The sequence below is a fragment of the Ovis canadensis genome, chromosome 3 (genome assembly GCF_042477335.2).
Source record: "Ovis canadensis isolate MfBH-ARS-UI-01 breed Bighorn chromosome 3, ARS-UI_OviCan_v2, whole genome shotgun sequence".
NCBI classification, from domain to species: Eukaryota; Metazoa; Chordata; class Mammalia; order Artiodactyla; family Bovidae; genus Ovis; species Ovis canadensis.
In genome coordinates, this window is record NC_091247.1 from 10,979,188 (window position 1) to 10,997,019 (window position 17,832).

General features: G+C 36.4%; 2 protein-coding genes across 6 annotated transcripts in view; both read left to right on the plus strand.

Moving 5' to 3' along the window:
* The window catches only part of SCAI (suppressor of cancer cell invasion), a 111,685-nt gene extending 103,096 nt beyond the window's left edge, over positions 1 to 8,589 (plus strand). For 3 of the 4 annotated variants that reach the window (XM_069582421.1, XM_069582422.1, XM_069582423.1), the window contains one exon: positions 5,138 to 8,589. In XM_069582421.1, the coding sequence (XP_069438522.1) occupies positions 5,138 to 5,284 (147 nt within the window). In that variant the 3' untranslated portion in view covers positions 5,285 to 8,589. The remainder of the gene's footprint in view (positions 1 to 5,137) is intronic. The other variant, XR_011255494.1, reaches the window with a different exon arrangement.
* A 7,532-nt stretch (positions 8,590 to 16,121) lies between these two features.
* Positions 16,122 to 17,832, plus strand: part of GOLGA1 (golgin A1) — a 47,388-nt gene continuing 45,677 nt past the window's right edge. For both annotated transcript variants that reach the window (XM_069582457.1, XM_069582458.1), the window contains exons 1-2: positions 16,122 to 16,268; positions 17,103 to 17,152. The gene's annotated coding sequence lies outside the window, so the exon portion shown is untranslated. The remainder of the gene's footprint in view (positions 16,269 to 17,102; positions 17,153 to 17,832) is intronic.

Consider the following 17,832-nt stretch of genomic DNA (forward strand, 5'->3'; position numbering starts at 1 on the left):
AAGTGCTGAAATCCTTATACTCTAAGGCCCTGATACCACCAAAACACCTTAAGTGTTTTAATAGTTCTAGATCCTTTGCATATCCATGTGAATTTTAGCATCAGGTTTACATTTTGATTGAGATCGCATTTATTCTATGTAATCAATCTCTGGAGAGTTGTATTTTAATAATATTAAGTCTTCCAGTTAGTAAATATGGTATATCTCCCTATTTATCTAGGTCTTCTTTAGTTTCTCAGCAATATTTTGTGAGTCTTATCATATAGGTCTTATATATGTTTCATTAAATTTATTCTGAAGTATTTTAAGTTTGGGGATGATTTGTAAGTAGAATTATATATTTTATTTCACTTTCCAATTTTTGTTGCTAAGACATAGACATACTGATGTCTTGTAAATTAACCTTGTATCCTGTGTCTTGCTAAATTGAAGTATTAATGTATTCCTTAAGATTTTTCTATGTACATGATCATGTCATCTTCAGACGAAAGCAGTTTTACTTCTTCCTTTCCAATCTGTTTGTGTTTTATTTTATATATACATGTGCTTTATTTATTTCAGTGTTACAGTGAAATGGCTAATAGAAGTAATGAGAATAATTAGCTTTGCATTGTTCTTGATTTTAAGAGAAGATTAATCATATACCATGAATTATAATGTTAATTGTTAGTTTTTCATAGATATCCTTTTTCAGATTGACTGTTGTTGTTTAGTCGCTAAGTCATGTCTGACTCTTTGCAACCCCATGGACTGCAGCATGCCAGGCTTCCCTGTTCTACAGTGTCTCCCAGAGTTTGCTCAAACTCATGTCCATTGAGTTGGTGATGCCATCCAACCATCTCATCCTTTGTTGTCCCCCTCTCCTCCCACCTTCAATCTTACGCAGCATCAGGGTCTTTTCCAGTGAGTCAGCTCTTTGGATCAGGTAGCCAAAGTATTGGAGCTTCAGCTTCAGGATCAGTCCTTCGAATGAATATTCAGGGTTGATTTCCTTTAGTATCGACAGGTTTTATCTCTTTACTGTCCGAGGGACTCCCAAGAGTCTTCTGCTGCTGCTGCTGCTAAGTCGCTCCAGTCGTGTCCGACTCTGTGCGACCCCATAGACGGCAGCCCACCAGGCTCCCCTGTGCCTGGAATTCTCCAGGCAAGAACAATGGAGTGGGTTGCCATTTCCTTCTCCAATGCAGGAAAGTGAAAAGTGAAAGTGAAGTAACTCAGTCGTGTCCGACTCTTAGCGACACCATGGACTGCAGCCTACCAAGCTCCTCTGTCCATGGGATTTTCCAGGCAAGAGTACTGGAGTGGGTTGCCACTGCCTTCTCCGAAGAGTCTTCTCCAGCATAATTCAAAAACATCATTTTTTCGATGCTCAGCCTTCTTTATGGTTCATCTCTCACATCCATATACAACTACTGGAAAAACCATAGCTTTGACCATATGGACCTCTGTTTGCAAAGTGATGTCTCTGGTTTTTAATATACTGTCTAGGTTTGTCATAGCTTTCTTAAAGGAACAAGTGTCTTTTAGTTGCAGTGGCTGCAGTCACCATCCGCAGTGATTTTGAGGCCTGAGAAAATCTGTCACTCTTTCCACTTCTGTTCCTATTGCTGAGAGTTTTTGTTTTTTTACCAGGAATGGGTATGAAAGGTTGTCAGATACTTTTTTCTGCATTACTCTGATATATATTAATTCTGTTAACATAGTGAATAGCATTGATTGATTTTCTAACAGTAACCATCATTGTATATTTGAGCTAAACATATTTTGTGGTCATGTATCCTTTTGCATTGCTGAATTCAATTCGGTAATACTTCATTGTGGATTTTTGTGTCTGTTTTTATGAATAATTATGGTATTTAATTTTCTTTTCCTGTGATGTCTTAATGTGATTTTGTTATCAAGGTAGTGCTGACTTCATAAATTCAGTTGGGATGTGTTTGATTCTCTTGTCTTTCTTAAAGAGTTTGTGACTGACATTATTTCTTCCTAGAACGATTGATAGAATTCATCAGTAAAACCATCTGGATCTGGAGTTTTCTTTTGGGGGATGTTTTAAATTATGAATTCAATTTCAAAGACTATTCATGTTTTCTCTTTTCTTCATAGTCAATTTTAATCTCTTATGTCTTGCAAGTCATTTTTCTAGTTTATTGCCAAAAAGTTTTTGGTAATATTTTATTATCCTTTTAGTTTCTGTAGAGTCTCTAGTGACCTTTCATGCCTTGTATTGGTAGTGTTTCTTAAGTTTCTTTTTTCTTTTTCAGTCTAGCTAAAGGATTTTTATTTTAATGATCTTTGTAAATAAAGAGCTTTGCTTTCATTGATTTTTTTTTACTGCTATTTGTCTCTTTTCTATTTAATTTATTTCTATTAATACTTTATGTTTTCTTCTTTTTGATTACTTCGATTTTAATTTGCTCTGTTAATTTCTGTGTTTTAAAACTTAGATCTATAATCTTTTTTCTCTTTTAATGCAAGCACCTACTCTTTTTTTGTGGGGGGAGGGCTGCACAGCATGTGCAGTCTTAGTTCCCTGACCAGGTATGAAACCCACGGCCCCTGCATTGGAAGCAGAATTTTAACCAGTGGACTGCCAGTGAAGTCCCCAATCACCTCCCTAGGGATACTTGAAATGAATATATATGCTGCTACTGTTGTATGAGGAGTTCTATAAATATCTGTTAGATCACAGTGGTTTATGTTATTTGAATTATTTATATCCTTACTGATTTTCTGAATGATTGTTCTATTATTGCAACGTACAATGTGTATTTTCCTCTGGCTATTTTTAAGGTTTTATATTAGTCTCCTACAGTTTGATTATGATGTACTACCTGGATATGCATTTCTTTGTTGTTTTCTTCCTGCTTGGGGTTTGTTTAGCATCTTGAAGCTGTCTAAATATCAACCTATTTAAGATATTTGGAATATTTTCAGCCATAATTTATTCAAACTTTTTTCTTCACTCCTCTCTTTCTTTCTTTCTGGGACATCAGTTACATACATGTCAAATGACCTAATATTGTCCTTCAGGTCCTGATTTTCACTTCAGTTTTTCTGTTTTAAAGTGAAAGGTTTATTTAGATGCTTTTCATTTTTTAAAAAATGTCTATTTTCTGTCTAAGTTACTGCTGCTATCTTCAACTTTACCGATGTTTTCTTCTGCAGTAACTAATGTGGTTTTAATCCTCTAACCCTTGAGTTTTTCATTTCAGCGATTATATTTTTCTCATCTGTAGTTCTTTGTGTTCTTACAATATTTTCCATTTTTCTCCTCTTCATATTTATCTTTTCTTTTGTTCTCTAAATGAATGGGAATAGCTTAAGTTTTTACCTACTAATACTATATTTTCTATCATTTATAGGTTTGTTTTTATCATTTTTTTAATTAGTCAGGAGTCCCATTTATAATTGTATGTTTAGTAATTTTTGTTAGACTGTGAGCACTGTAAATTTTCTAATGTTGAATTCTGGATTTTGTTGTTTTTCTTTAAAGAGTGTTGGGCTTTGGTTCTGGCAAGAGTTAAATTACTTGAACATTTCTTTGATGTTTCCATGGCTTGTTTTTAAGCTTTTTAAGGGGAACTTTAGTAAAGTGATGTTTAGCATACAGGTGCAGGCTTATTTCAGCCTATTATTTTTCTGCGTTCTCTTTCATATATCCCTGTTTCAACACATATTCTCCACTCTAGAGGTGTGTGGTCAGAATTTAGATGTGTCTGAGCCTTGTGCAAGCTGGGAGAATTGTTCAGAGTACAGTAATTCCCTACCAGTTCCTGGTTTTCTTGTTTTCTTGTTTTTTGTTTTTTTAGGAATTTTGAACTTTTCATTATTGTTACTCCTCACAGTATTTAGTGTGGTAAAATGAAAATTTGGTCTCTGTAACATGTAATTACTGATGGCTACCGATAGAAGAGAAATATAAATGACATTAGAATATATGGACTGTCATATTAGATGTATAGAAAAGTAGTTATTCAGTTTTTCAGTAAATTTTAAATGTTTGACAAAATTGTAGTCTATATAAAGTACCAAATGAAGATGAATTTCCAAGTGAGAATCACTTGATTCTTGAAATTATTTCCTTTTGCTTCCATGTAATTACAAAAACTACATTGGTCCTTTTCTGTCCTTTTTTTTTCCCCCATGATCTTTCATCTCTCTTTCCAGGGACTCTTTTTTTTTTTTTTCCACTCTCTTTGCTAATATGCTCAGAAATCCCAGCCATTTCCATAGCTCTAGTATTTATCTTTATACAGATTATATCAGTGTTTTTATTAATGTATACATATAGTATATGCATACATATATGTGCATATGGAATAATATATATGCATATAGAATAGTATATAAAAATAGTATGACAGACTGCTCAAACCTGTCTTCTGAGATACAGCCCTGAATTTTCAAATTCTGGTTGATGGGTAGTTCTCTTTTATGGCCCATTATCTTAAATAAAATATACCTAAAACCTGAAAGTTATATATTATCCCCAAAATATCTCCTCCTTTACATCTCTTTTTCTCTGAGTAACTCTCAACTCTTCTTTTGAGCCATCCTTTCCTGAAATCTTTGTCATTTTTGACTCCTCCTTCTCCTATAATTAAAATGCAGAGGTCTGTTAATTTGACCTTTTCAAGCTTTCTCATGTCTTTTCTCTCATTCAGATTTCCACTATAACATTCAGTTATTTATTCATTAAATAAATACTTGTTTAAATTCTATATGTGCTAGCATTTCTGCCCCCCAACAAGTAGGAATTATGTAGTTTCCATAATATAACATAGAAATGATAGGTCCCATTAAATACTTGTGAAATAACTCACTAAATGAAAATATTGGGTTGAACCATAAGAAATTATTGTTTTTCTAGGGTCAAAATGGTCAAATGTCAACAATTTTGCATACTCAACAAAAATATTTCTGATATGAAGGAGAAAAATACATATTAAGTTACTCCTTAAATAGTAACTTAATGACAAGTTCAAGTATGTTAACAGTTCAAGTACAAGTATGTTAACTTAAGATGTGTACAGTAATATTAATGTGTATAATTAATGCTAACAGTAATATTAATGTGTAAAATTTCTCTTTCTTCAAACTATGTAACTTGACTTTTCTCTTATTTGTTTACCAGGAAACACGGAATTATCCAGAATCATATCCACAACTGCCAAGGGATGAAACAGTGGAGAACCCTCATCTCCAGAAGCACATTTTGGAATTAGCATCCATTCTGGATGTGCGAAACGTATTCCTTGAGAATACCATAGATGACTATTAAAGCAAAAATCCTCTTGTTGAAACACGTTTTCATTTGCCACAGATTTTAAATGGTGCAGTTTTCTAATGTGATGACAGATACATAGTGGTGTTATTTAGTTTTTATTTTTCAATTTAGGACCACCATTTTAAAAACAAACTGAAAAAAAAAATCGTTCAAACTTTTAGGGTAACTTTTAAAATACAGTCTTTCAGGTGTTTTATTAAAACCTCGATTAATCTTGGAATTTTTATTTTTTGGTGTTGAGGTATGGGTACTTACCTCTAACATCTAATCCTGCACTCAAATAGTTACTATTCTCACCCTGAGAAGAGTAAATCATTTATTTTTGTATAATGAGGAAGATCCAACTCTTATACTTGGACCTTAAATGTGTGGATTTGGAAAATATATAATTGTTCACAGAGGTGAAACTAGCCAGCATGGACTACTCAAAATCAAGATCATAGCCCTTCCATAATATTTCTTTTCATTCCAAGTTAGTATCAATAGGTAGAAAAATGTGTGATTCTTTGAAGCATAATCAAGTTATAGTTCTTGAAAGTATTTAATTCGTTTAAATGCCGTCAAAATTTCAGAAACTGTAAAACATTGATTTGTATCTGAAAAGCTAAATCTTTAATTGGGGTCTTTAGATGATAAATATCATTTGGAATGTGTGAGTCCTGTGCTATCATGAGATATATTTGCATATTTTGTTTTCTTTGTAGTTTTTGAATGCTGGAAGTAAAAAGGAAGTGAAAAAGAGCAGCTTTTAAATCTTTCCGTCAAAAAATCAGATTGTTGGTTTCATGATCCAGTGTTTCCTTAGGAATTCCATTTAAACTCTTATTAATGAGATCAAGTTGGAAGGCTATATAGATTGAAGTTTGTGGCATACACTGCAGAGTTGGTCATCTTTTTGCCTGGTTCAGAGTGATGAAACTTCAAAGTAAGTCAGAGATGTTATTAATATTAGTTGAGGGTAACTGAATTTATTATTTAACCTAAAATGGAAGTTGCTTTTGCATTGGCAATTTGGAACTGAGGATTTTAGAAACTCCTTATATTCACTATTTTCTACTTCATGCACAAGTTTTTTTAATTATTTTATATAGGACTCAGTGTATAATATTTATAAAGATATTTTAGTTATTGTCTTCCTTTTTATCCCCTTCATAAAATTCACAGGCACTAGCTATGATTTCTTACCCCTCTTTTGACTCCACAGCTTTCAGATTGAGAAATCTATGAATCAAAATCCCTTCTACCTAATTTTCCATACAGGCTCACAGTCTACCTCTGGCAGTCCCAGGGGAAATGAGGTGTTTGCTGTTGGTGCCTCTTTCCTATGTTCCTAGGGAAATTTTACTGTAATATTTTAAGCTTGGTTTTTATTTCTGACATAGAGAATTATTTGGATCTAAGTTATGCATATACCTGTTCCAATTTGTTGGTTTTTCATCTGAAGTCTTAAAGCTATTGTTCTTGGGTTGGGGGGACTTTGTGGGTTTTTTAATTAACTTTTTAAAAGTCGTTTTTGTTTGTTATTTTAAACATTATTTCAGAAGTCTTTGGAAAAGCCCCAAAGAGAGATTTTCTTTGCAAGTGGGTTTTCATTGTCGGATAAAGACTACTTTCCTGTTTTTTCCCCAAGTACCTTACTAAACTTCATAGCTTTCTTTTCAAAACTGTTCACCTGGACTACAGCAATAGTTATCTGACCTCTTGTTTCAATTCCCCTGAAGTTCTGTGCCAGTAACGTTCCTAACAACACATATTGTCCTGTTCTCTGATGCTTAAAATAATATTTATCACCCTGAGCTTTATCCTCACCTGATTAACATAAAGAACAGTGGCCTGAGAACTGGGAGATCTGAGTTGTAATCCTGGCTTTCCTGGTAACTAGCTGCTTGTCCTTTGATAAATGTCTTCATGTCTGCTTTTTAGCACTCTTGCCTATAAAATGAAGGCCTTGGCCCAAGATTCAATCCAGTTCTCTGGTTCTATAATTTGAATTCTTGGTTCTGAAAGACTGATTTTCCCGCCCCTGCCGCTTGGAAAATTGGTTTCCTTTATTTTGATGTACACAATATTTCCTTTCCTAGATCATTTTTACCTAGTTTTTGTTCAAGAAAATATCTGGGTCCCACTTATTTGTTGTAGAAAGTAGTTCAGAGAGACTTTCTGGAAAAAATTAGAAGCTATGTTAGTAGAAACACGTTTGTCTAAGAACAAGGGATCTTAGAAATCACAGCCAGTGTTTAGATGATGACATTCCTCCTTAAGCTAATAGTACTGTAATTCCTTACCAGTGGTTAAAAATTTAAAGTGAACTGATCTTGAGAGCAAAGCTATACTAGAAAATTCTAAACTATTGTTTCATTCACATGTACTGAGCAACAACTGTTTTCCAGATTTTGTCCTAGGCGTTAGTCAAACAAAGTAGACTTAAACATCCTTGTCTTCATGGAGCTTATATTCTAGTAGAAGAAATCAGGCAATAAATACAATACATAATTTATGTTAGAAAGTTTTAAACAGGATGAAGAAAATTCAAGAGTGTGCTAAGGAAAATTTTTTTTGTTTGTTTTTAGAGAGAGAATAAAGTTTCAAAGACTGATCAGGGTAGGCCTTCTTGGAAAGATTACATTTGTGCAAACATGTCATATTCCTTTGTCTTATCTTTTTTTTTTTTTAATCATGAAATTTTGAAACATACACACTGTTTAATGAATGCTCTTGGATTCATTACCCAGCCTTTACATTTTAAAGTGAAAGTGAAGTCACTTAGTCGTGTCTGACTCTTAGTGACCCCATGGACTGCAGCCTACCAGGCTCTTCCGTCCATGGCATTTTCTAGGCAAGAGTACTGGAGTGGGTTGCCATTTCCTTCTCCAAGGAACTTCCCAACCCAGGGATCAAACCCAGGTCTCCCACATTGTAGACAGATGCTTTACCGTGTGAGCCACCAGGGAAGTCCACATTTTAAGGCCTTACTTTAATCAAGGAAGAAGAAATGAAAAAGGACAATCACTTAATGGTAAGGGCAAGATGGCAGTGACAGAGAAGAATCTCATTTTTTTTCAATGTGTCCTGCCCCCCTTTATGAATATTAAAATGGTAAATCCTTTATTTATTTTTAGAATTCATAGAAATTTAAATTTTGGAATGAAAAGCAAAGCAATAGGAAAGAACACTTCTTTTGCTTTCAAATCACACAAACTCCCCTCCTGGAGATTCTGATACAGACTCTCACCTCACTTAAGAATCACTATAAACAAAGTAGTGTAAAAGTACAAGAAGTAAGTTATGTACAAACAAAATGAAAATTAAATACAAAACAATCTTTCTTTATCCATATGTTTCTGAAGTCGGTAAAGCAGCTGTCTTCTCTGTTTTACAGAAGAGAAAACTGAGACCCTCAAAAGCTGTCAGTTTTTTCCATAAAGATGGAGCCAGAACTAAAACTCAGATCTCCTATTCTCAGCCCAGTCTTTCCCGGTAGCTCAGGTTACTTTCTATGACAAACAAGAAAGAAAGAATTAGAGATTTAGATCTTGGCACAAAAGTTATGGTATTTGTTTAATATATCAAATATTGAAACCAGTAAATCAGTCAGCCCTAGCAAAATTTTATTTATTAATTATTTTTTAAAAATCGACAAGTCGGACATTTTATCTTTGATTTTAGCCAGGATATATTTGTTGTGTATGTTTATGTGTGTGATTTCTTCCTAGGAAGTGGTGCTCTCAAAAACCTCTCAAAGCACATAGAATTTATTGTTCTCTTTATATTTTTACCAAGTTGAAATGTTTTGAGATTATAAAAGGAAAGTGCAATCTAGTCATGACTGAAATTTTCCTAGTAAAGGATCTGAGTTTTATTTTTTTCTTCACTGTGGCTACTATGCTTTGTTTTCTTCTTGTAATAGAATTCCCTGTAAGACATTAGGTGGTTATTGAACTGAATTTCTTTGTGGTAAAGGGAAAAGCAACAAATCTGATTTATATATCAATTAGGGGAGCTTTTGTTGGTATTCTTTTCCCAGTTTAATCTCTGACCTGTGTGAGTTAGTAACTTTCTGTGTCTTCGAAGGGTTTTGGACTCAGTTGAAAAATCTTGTACTTAGTTATCCACAGAGACTTGTAATCAGTCTGATAGAGAACATTGTAGACAGGAAATGTAGTAAGGTACCAAGGTCTGCAAACTTGGCTACTGCCTGTGATTCAGTACCACCTCCCCACCCTAAGTGAGTAAATAGATTTGATATGAATATGAATGTTATGAATCTCCTGGTGATATTTTGGGTGTTTATGTTCCTGTATGTGTGTTTGGAGAGTATTAAGGATATTTACATTGAGGGCTCTTTCGTTGTCCTTATTTATTTGAAATTCTTATTTTATTTGCAATGGCATGTATATATTTTGGTGATGCTGAATGCAATCTCTGTGTATACTTTTTGTATATATGTACATAGCTGTAAATATATGGTATGCAATGATACAGTATGTGTATATTATATACCCATACCCATTGTGGGCTGAATTTATTTAAGTTCTGTGAGGACATCATAGTGGCATTGTTCATGCTGCTGTATTAGGTTGTGGTTGTATCTCAATCATGAGCCTCTATTTTGAGGGGCTTGTGTTTGCGTAAAATGGGCTATTTTGGAATTGAAATTAGGATATGAAGATCTTAAGAGAAAGCTGGATATTCTTAGCTTTAAAAATCATCTGCCAGTTTTCATTTAAACTAATGATAAATTAGTGATATAAACGTGAAAAACCTAAGTATGTGAAACTGAGACACCAGCAGGTTCTTAAGCTATATTAGTCCTTTATTTTCTTGACTGTAGTTGGGTATTATTACTTAGTAACATATGTATTTATATTGAGAATCAAGGGGCAATGGAAAAAATTACTTTGATTACATTTCAAAATAAATAGGAAAATGTCCTAATAGGGAAATGTTCCTAATTGCCATTTTAATACCTGCTACCACAGTTTAATTTTGGAAGAATTTTTTTTTCACTAGTGTGTCTCATTTTATATGTCTCTATGAGGCAAAAAAGGGGGCATTAAGTAGGAGAAGGCTTTACTTAGGTGGGGTTGAATTTAATGAGGAACAGGAGGTTAATAAACCTGTATATTTGCAGCAGCTGTGATTAATTAAATTCTGTCTTGGCATTTCTAGCTATAGATTTTTCTTAATTGGAATTGCATATCAAAGGTGAGTCCACTCATCTGCGAAAATGCTTCCAGTGAATAAAATGCCTCCAGATGTATTTCTTTGTCTCTGTGAGACCACTGTGTTCTGCAAATTGATATATTCACACGTGAAGCAGGATTCTTAACAGTAGGTGTGTGGCATGCTATATGTAAAAGCAGGGCCTTCAAGCCTCTCCCAAGAATGACAGGTAGGGGAGGCTAAGAGGATAGTTGGTATGTGCCGCCAATATGTAAACCTATGGAAAATCACAGAGATCAGCGCTCAGCTCCTCCTGTCTTCACTGGGCATGTTCATTTGCATGGAAGAGTGTAGGAGATGTTTTAATATACACTTGAATATATTCACCACAAAAATTAAGTGGGGTTTTTTTTTGCATGATAAAGTATAACTGCAAAAAACTGTTTACCCTATTTTTCTTCAGAAGATTAAGTCCATCTGATCCAACTTGAAATTATCTTAAAAAGTCAGGAATCAATTCTGCCATCCCCCAATATGTTACATTTGCCTCTTCACTGTAGTTTTAATATAACAGCCAAGTACTCATAACATTTCTCAATTAAAATATTACATTTTAAATAGTTATAATAGCTTTTTTCTTAAACACATAAAATTTGGCAGTGTACTATTTCTGAGAAAATCAGTGAAAACATTCATAGTGTCTGATGTTTTAGTAACCAAGTCATTTATTGCAACTGGAGAGTAGCAGAGCAGATGTTATGCTATTTAAAATTCATGGAACTGACTCAGCTTAACGTGGACATTGATTTGAGGAGAGCAGCAACAGAAAGTGTAGTAGATGAGGTTGACATTGTGACTGTGACCTCTGGCTCTGACAGTTGTCAAGCCAGTCACTTTGCAGTTAAATAAAAAATTGCTTAGAAAACCACGCCCTCTCCCCGTTCTCCTGCTGTCTTAGACATTGATACTTTATACCTGCTCACGCTGTGCCTCCAGTCTGTCACTGGATACCATGACCACTTTACCTTAAAAAAAGTTTTTTTTAAGGCAATTCATCTTACTCAAACTAGAATTTCAAAACATAGTATTATACTGTGTTCCAGCTTCACTGAATTTTTGAACACAGAGATTTATTAAACATGCCTTGTGTTTAAGGAAGAATAACTGATGTGTGAATGGAAACAATCACCTTTTGAAGGGAAGGATGTCAGAATGATGCTGGAGGGACATGCCCTTAAATGAGTATAAAGACAAATGTATTAAGTGGAATTAGTTTGTTGATGCCATAGAAATATTTCCTTTGGAATTCTGTAGATACGAATTGTTTTCTTAAGCTAAAATTGATATTTTTCACTTTATTGGTTTGGTGTAATATTGACTTTTGAGAAAAATTCCATTTCATATAACATTGTTCCTTAATAACTGAAGCACCATTTCTTAATTTAAAAATATTTTTGTTAATTTGTGTTTTTAAAAATTTTTTTAATTATCAAACTATTCTAAGCAGTATGATTTTTTTTTAAAACATATTTGAACAAGACTTCAGAGATGTTTAGTAGTTTGAGATATAGTAATTCTGCACTCCAGATTCACTTAATCATCAAGGTTGAATTTGGTCATAGAACAAACTATAAATTGGGAATATTTTCCTATTTTGGTGGTTAATTCCTGTCTATATCCTAAGACAATCATCTTTTTAGATGTAGTATTGTTTATTGAGATGTTGGTAATTTCAGGGTTCAAATTTTATTTTACTTTTCTGATAGGCTTATGAAATAGTTAATAGCCTGAGGGTTTATGTCACTTTTCGGAATGAGATGGTAAATTATAGCTAGCCTTCCTTTAGGCGTGCAGTAAACATTTGAAATCTTGTGTTATATCACTAATATTCTTTTCTCTTTTGACACTGTCGTGAATGTCCACTTATCTATGATTGAAAATTAAGATTTGTAAACATTACGATTTGACCCCTAAGTCTTCTCAAACATCAAATCAGTAAGATCAACCATTGTAAAATACAAAATGGTCATATATGTTAACCCAAAGTAATCATTTCCAAACCATATCAAAATAAACACTCTAAATACAAAAATCTTATTCCTACACTTCTTTGCATGTTACTCTTTTCTAGATTATGTGTTGTGATGCATCAAAAATCTGCAGGAAAAATTGCTTAAAATGTTTTAGGGCAATAATTTTTATTCCTGTTTCTTGCAGAATGAGGTTTTTTTTTTTTTAAGAAAAAACTCTTTTATTTACCTTTTATTTAAAAGAACTCAATGGTTCGGTAAAATATCTTAGAATTTTGTGTTTGTGGCTTTTTATAGTTACGTGGTTACATTCCTTTTGTCCCATAGATCATATGGCTAGTTCTCCAGCTGATTTTTATTTATTGTTTTTAATAAACCTTGCCACTCAACAGTCAGATATATTTTGCAGGCTTCTTCCTGTCAAAGTAGAAAGGTTTTAGGTAATAAGAAAGGCAGATGCAATGTCCTACATTTTCATAGTAGAGCTTACAAGTGAAAGGATTTATTCAAATAGCTTATCTTCACTGTGTAGCACCAGTAAAAGTAGTGGTTTCATTAATCATTGAATGTGATGAAGCAGTTTTAAGTCATTTCCTACTTAGCTCTAAAGAATTTTGTCATTTCAGGCCAAAATGACATTATTTTCTCCAAGTAGTTTTCCATTGTAAGGTTGAATATCTTTTTATTTATATCATCACTAAGGGTTAAGATAATCAAATAGGAATTAAAATAAGTTATACTTGATCTATTTTCCCTGAAAATAATGGTGAACCTATTGTCTATATTATGGATATTAGGCAGAAATGCACTTGTTTCGATCATAGAAGAAATTACATTTGGAAAATATAATTATTTGATTTTCTAGTGGTGTGAAATACTTTTTAAAAATTGTGCTTGTCTGTAACTGAAATGTTATAGAATTGTAACACTATAAGGATTCTAGAGTTATATTTATTAGCTCTCTTTGAGAGATTGAAGCACAATAATTTTCACGTAACCGTACTTAAACCAAGTGCTGCTAATCTGTTGTGCAAATGATGAAACTATTTGGTTGCCTATCTAGCTATTCACAAATCACTGTAATCCTTGAAATGTAGTCTTGTTGCTCATCTATATTAAATTTTGGGTATTGTGGGTTAATACTTTAGAACAAAATCCATCATCTCAGCTCGGTGAGCCCAACTAACCATTTGGATTCACTAGTTTTATATGTGTTCTCAATAGAATTAAATTTGAAGGGGCTATTTACTATCAGTGACTAAGGGGGAAAATTATATTGTCAATATCATTTGACTTGAACAATTGTGGTATTGTAAAAGTCTTACCTGTTGTATTTCTAAATTGCTTAAGCCATACATACTCTTAAGGATTTTTTTATTGTGTTCCTTTTCAGCAGCCTTTTTCTGCTATGTCTGTTATGGTTAATATGTCATAGATTTTAGAAATTAAGAAGTTACCAGAACAGTTTATTTTCCTGATCATCACTTTTGACTCTTGTGTGATATGTGATTTGTCATAAAGGATAGCAAGCCTTCTACTACTTCACTAAATGAATTTCAGAGTAAACACTGTGATTCTGCAGAGGATTCAGTAGGCCCTTGAGTTTCCAATGTTTTCTTCTGTTACATGGTGCCTACCACCTTGAGGGCACTTAAATACTAGAGGATGAAGAGTTAAACATTGTTTTGATGTTTATTGAATAACAGGATTGCAGAAGATTTGATTTTTGTTGTCAGTGTATTGAAGACATTTTTGCATTGATAAATGTTCTCTCTAGGAATGTGATTACATTCATCAGGTGTGAACTCTTGTAAATGAATTTTGTATCTTGAATTCACATATATATTAAGTGTATCATCGATATAAAAATAAACATTAAAATTATTTGCTTAAAAGTTTTTGTTACTTCAGAATTGCTGACAACGTAAGTGGTAAACTGGACAAGGTTTGCTTCTTTCAGATAATTCTTCAGACACTTGAAAAATTTGAGGTTTAGGATTCGTTGGTATTGTTGCAATCTGTAAATTTCTTCTGAGTCCTAGTCTTGGTTTTTTCCCTGCCCAGCTCCTCGTGGTCAGAACTAGGACATGCTGAGGGCGGGATTGTTTCAGGGGATTGAGATGAAGCTGCTGGCGCTCTGGCTGGAGTTGGGTTTGGGCAGAAACACATAGAGCTTCAGTGTGGAATGTCTGCCTCAGTTGGCGTTGAGTCCGGAGACCCGATGTAGGCTACCAGTTTGTACTATAACTTTGTACAAGGCAGTTTTACCTGTCTGGACTTCCTTCATCTGTCAAAAGTTGGAGGCTCATTCGTGACTAGTGAAATGAACGCAGTAGTGTGCTGACACTAGTGTGGTTTTTCTAGTGATTGAGTGTGCTAATAACAATGGTAAAAGAGCCTCTTGATGACAGTGAAAGAGGAGAGTGAAAAAGTTGGCTTAAAGCTCAACATTCAGAAAACGAAGATCATGGCATCTGGTCATGCCACTTGATGGCAAATAGATAGGGAAACAGTGACTGACTTTATTTTTCTGGGCTCCAAAATCACTGCGGATGGTGATCGCAGCCATGAAATTAAAAGACGCTTGCTCCTTGGAAAGAAAGTTATGACCAACCTAGACAGCATATTAAAAAGCAGAGACATTACTTTGCCAACAAAGGTTGATCTAGTCAAGGCTATGGTTTTTTCAGTGGTCATGTTTGGATGTGAGAGTTGGACTATAAAGAAAGCTGAGTGCAGAAGAATTGATGCTTTTGAACTGTGGTGTTGGAGAAGACTCTTGAGAGTCCCTTGGACTGCAAGGAGATCCAACCAGTCCTTCCTAAAAGAGATCAGTCCTGGGTGTTCATTGAAGGGACTAATGTTGAAGCTGAAACTCCAATACTTTGGCCACCTGATGCAGAGGGCTGACTCATTTGAAAAGACCCTGAGGCTGGGAAAGATTGAGGGCAGAAGGAGAAGGGGACGGCAGAGGATGAGAGGTTGGATGGCATCACCGACTCAATGGACATGGGTTTGGGTAAACTCCGGGCGTTGGTGATGGACAGGGAGGCCTGGCATGCTGCGGTTCATGGGGTGGCAAAGAGTCGGATACGACTGAGCGACTGAACTGACTGAAGATTCTGAAAACTTTTCTTTCAATGACTTGGATTGCAATATAAAATGTGTAGCCTACAGTAGACCACAGGCACAAAACACAAGAGACAAAGGGCGAGCTCCCCACACTGATGTATGGAGCCACAGGCTCCCGAGTGAGGAGGGTGACAGGGACATGCAGGGTGCAGACTGGGGTGCAGAAAGGAAATGAAACTCTGGGTCGGCCCAACGCAGCCACGGCCTGAGGTTTCTATGAAACAAGTTGGCGCCACCGCAGCCATCGGTTCTTTCCCTTTTGCCACCAGGCTCTTACCACTCCCCCTGCTCCGCACCGTCCCCTATTTTGGAAACAAAAGGAAAAGAAAGGCTTCTGGTACCCACTGTTCCTACGCGGGTCTGGCCGCTTGCTGACGTGGCCGGCCGGCCTCAGGGAGCGGCCAGCCCCGCGCCTGTGCCCGCGCCCTCCAGCGGTTCCGGTCCAACCGCCTTCCCGAAGCTGGCGGAGGCCGCGCTCAGGCGCATGCGCGCGATGGGCCGGCCCCGCGCGCAGCCACTTCCGGCGCGCTGGTGGAAGTGCGGTTCCGGGTCGCTGCTCTGCTCGCCGGCCGGCAGTGGGGGCTGGTGACGCGGGCCGGCGCTCACGAGAGGCCCCGGAGGCGGGGCTCTGCCGGCTGCCCAGAGAGCGGCAGGTGGGCGGGGGTGGGGGCCGGAGACGGGAGCAGGCCTCTATTTCCCTCGGTGGCCTCGGTGTGCCCCCAAAGCGGCGCCGACTGGGTTGCCCAAGACCCAAGGCGTGGAGGAGGGGGGGTGGGCAGTGCCAGGGTGCCGGACAGGGCGAGGGTGGGGGCAGAGGCGGGCTCTTCGGCCTGGGAATCTGGAACCTGGGGTCCCAGAACTGCCCCCCGCCACCTGCGCGACCTTAGACAAGTCACTCTTCCTTTCTGGGTCTCAGTTTCCCTGCTGTCAAGTGGGAGAGACATTGGGTTCCTCCTGGCTTTGACAGTCCACGTACGGGCGGGTCTGGGAGGAGCCTGAGTGAGTGGGATCCAAACTGCCGTGGCAGGTGTCTGGCCCCCCGAGCATTTGGCAGCCGTCTTCCAACTTTGCCGTCCTTTTAATCAGCGATTTTCTGAATGTGAGTCAAGGCTCTGGGGTTCTGGCCAGGTAAACAGTGTGTGACTGTCAGAATCAACTGAAATAAATACTGGCCCTGGGAAAACCTTAATCTCATTGAAGTTGTTGTGCTCACGGCTCCCAAGGCGAAATGAGTTTACCCGCTTACTACAATGAGAGATTCTGTTCTTTGTGCCTTTAAGTGAAACTCTTAGGCAAATCACAAATGCAAAAACCAGAGTGAGAGAGTACGTAGACCACTGAGGATTATGGTAATAACAGGTTTTCTCTCCCCCCACCCCCCGCCTTGATCCTTTCTCCCTCTTCTTCCACTCTGCCCCTCCCCCCAACATTTTGACCTTACACTTGAGAGGAAATATCCAATGCATTTTATCTTTGTCTTCATGCAGGACAGAAAGCTTTGACCTCCAAGCTGTTTTAAATCTAATAGATAAGCCAGGTGAGTAGGTGGTTTACAGACATTGACGGTAAACTTTTGAAGAATTGTACAGACTTAAATGGATGCTCACAAGTGGTAAGCAGTCATTTGTAGCTCTTAGAGCTTCATCATTAGAGGTCTTAGAGTAGAGCTTAGATATCCGCCAGAATACATAAGGTTGGAACCAGAATGTTAATGTTTCATGCATAATAGGAGGAAAAGATGTTTGAATCTGGTGTGTAGTATCATAGTAAACATCGTACAAAAAAGAAACTAACTTGAGGTAATTTTAATCACTCTTTAAGAAAACCACACAACGTTTCCAGGAAACATTTAAGGATGTTTCCTGATACAGTGTAGTTGGCTGGCTTTCCTATATTTTTTTAGAAAAAAGTTGTCAACATTTTCTAGTGAACAGCTGATTCCACACCATCTTGGAACATCAGAACATTACATCTTTTCCCTGTGTTGAGTTACATGTTTTTGTCTAAACTGTAGTCATACTTAATATTATTAGGGGAAGAATTCAAAAACATTATGTTAATGTTTCCCCTGGGAAATTTTACTTAATGTTTTGTGTGCCACAGCCAATGTGATGTAATTTAAAAAAAGAGTAAGGACTTGTGGGTTCCTGGGTTCCAAAGCACTGCACTTTAGCCACACAGTCTTTGGCATATTACTTCACCTCCCTAAAACTGGAT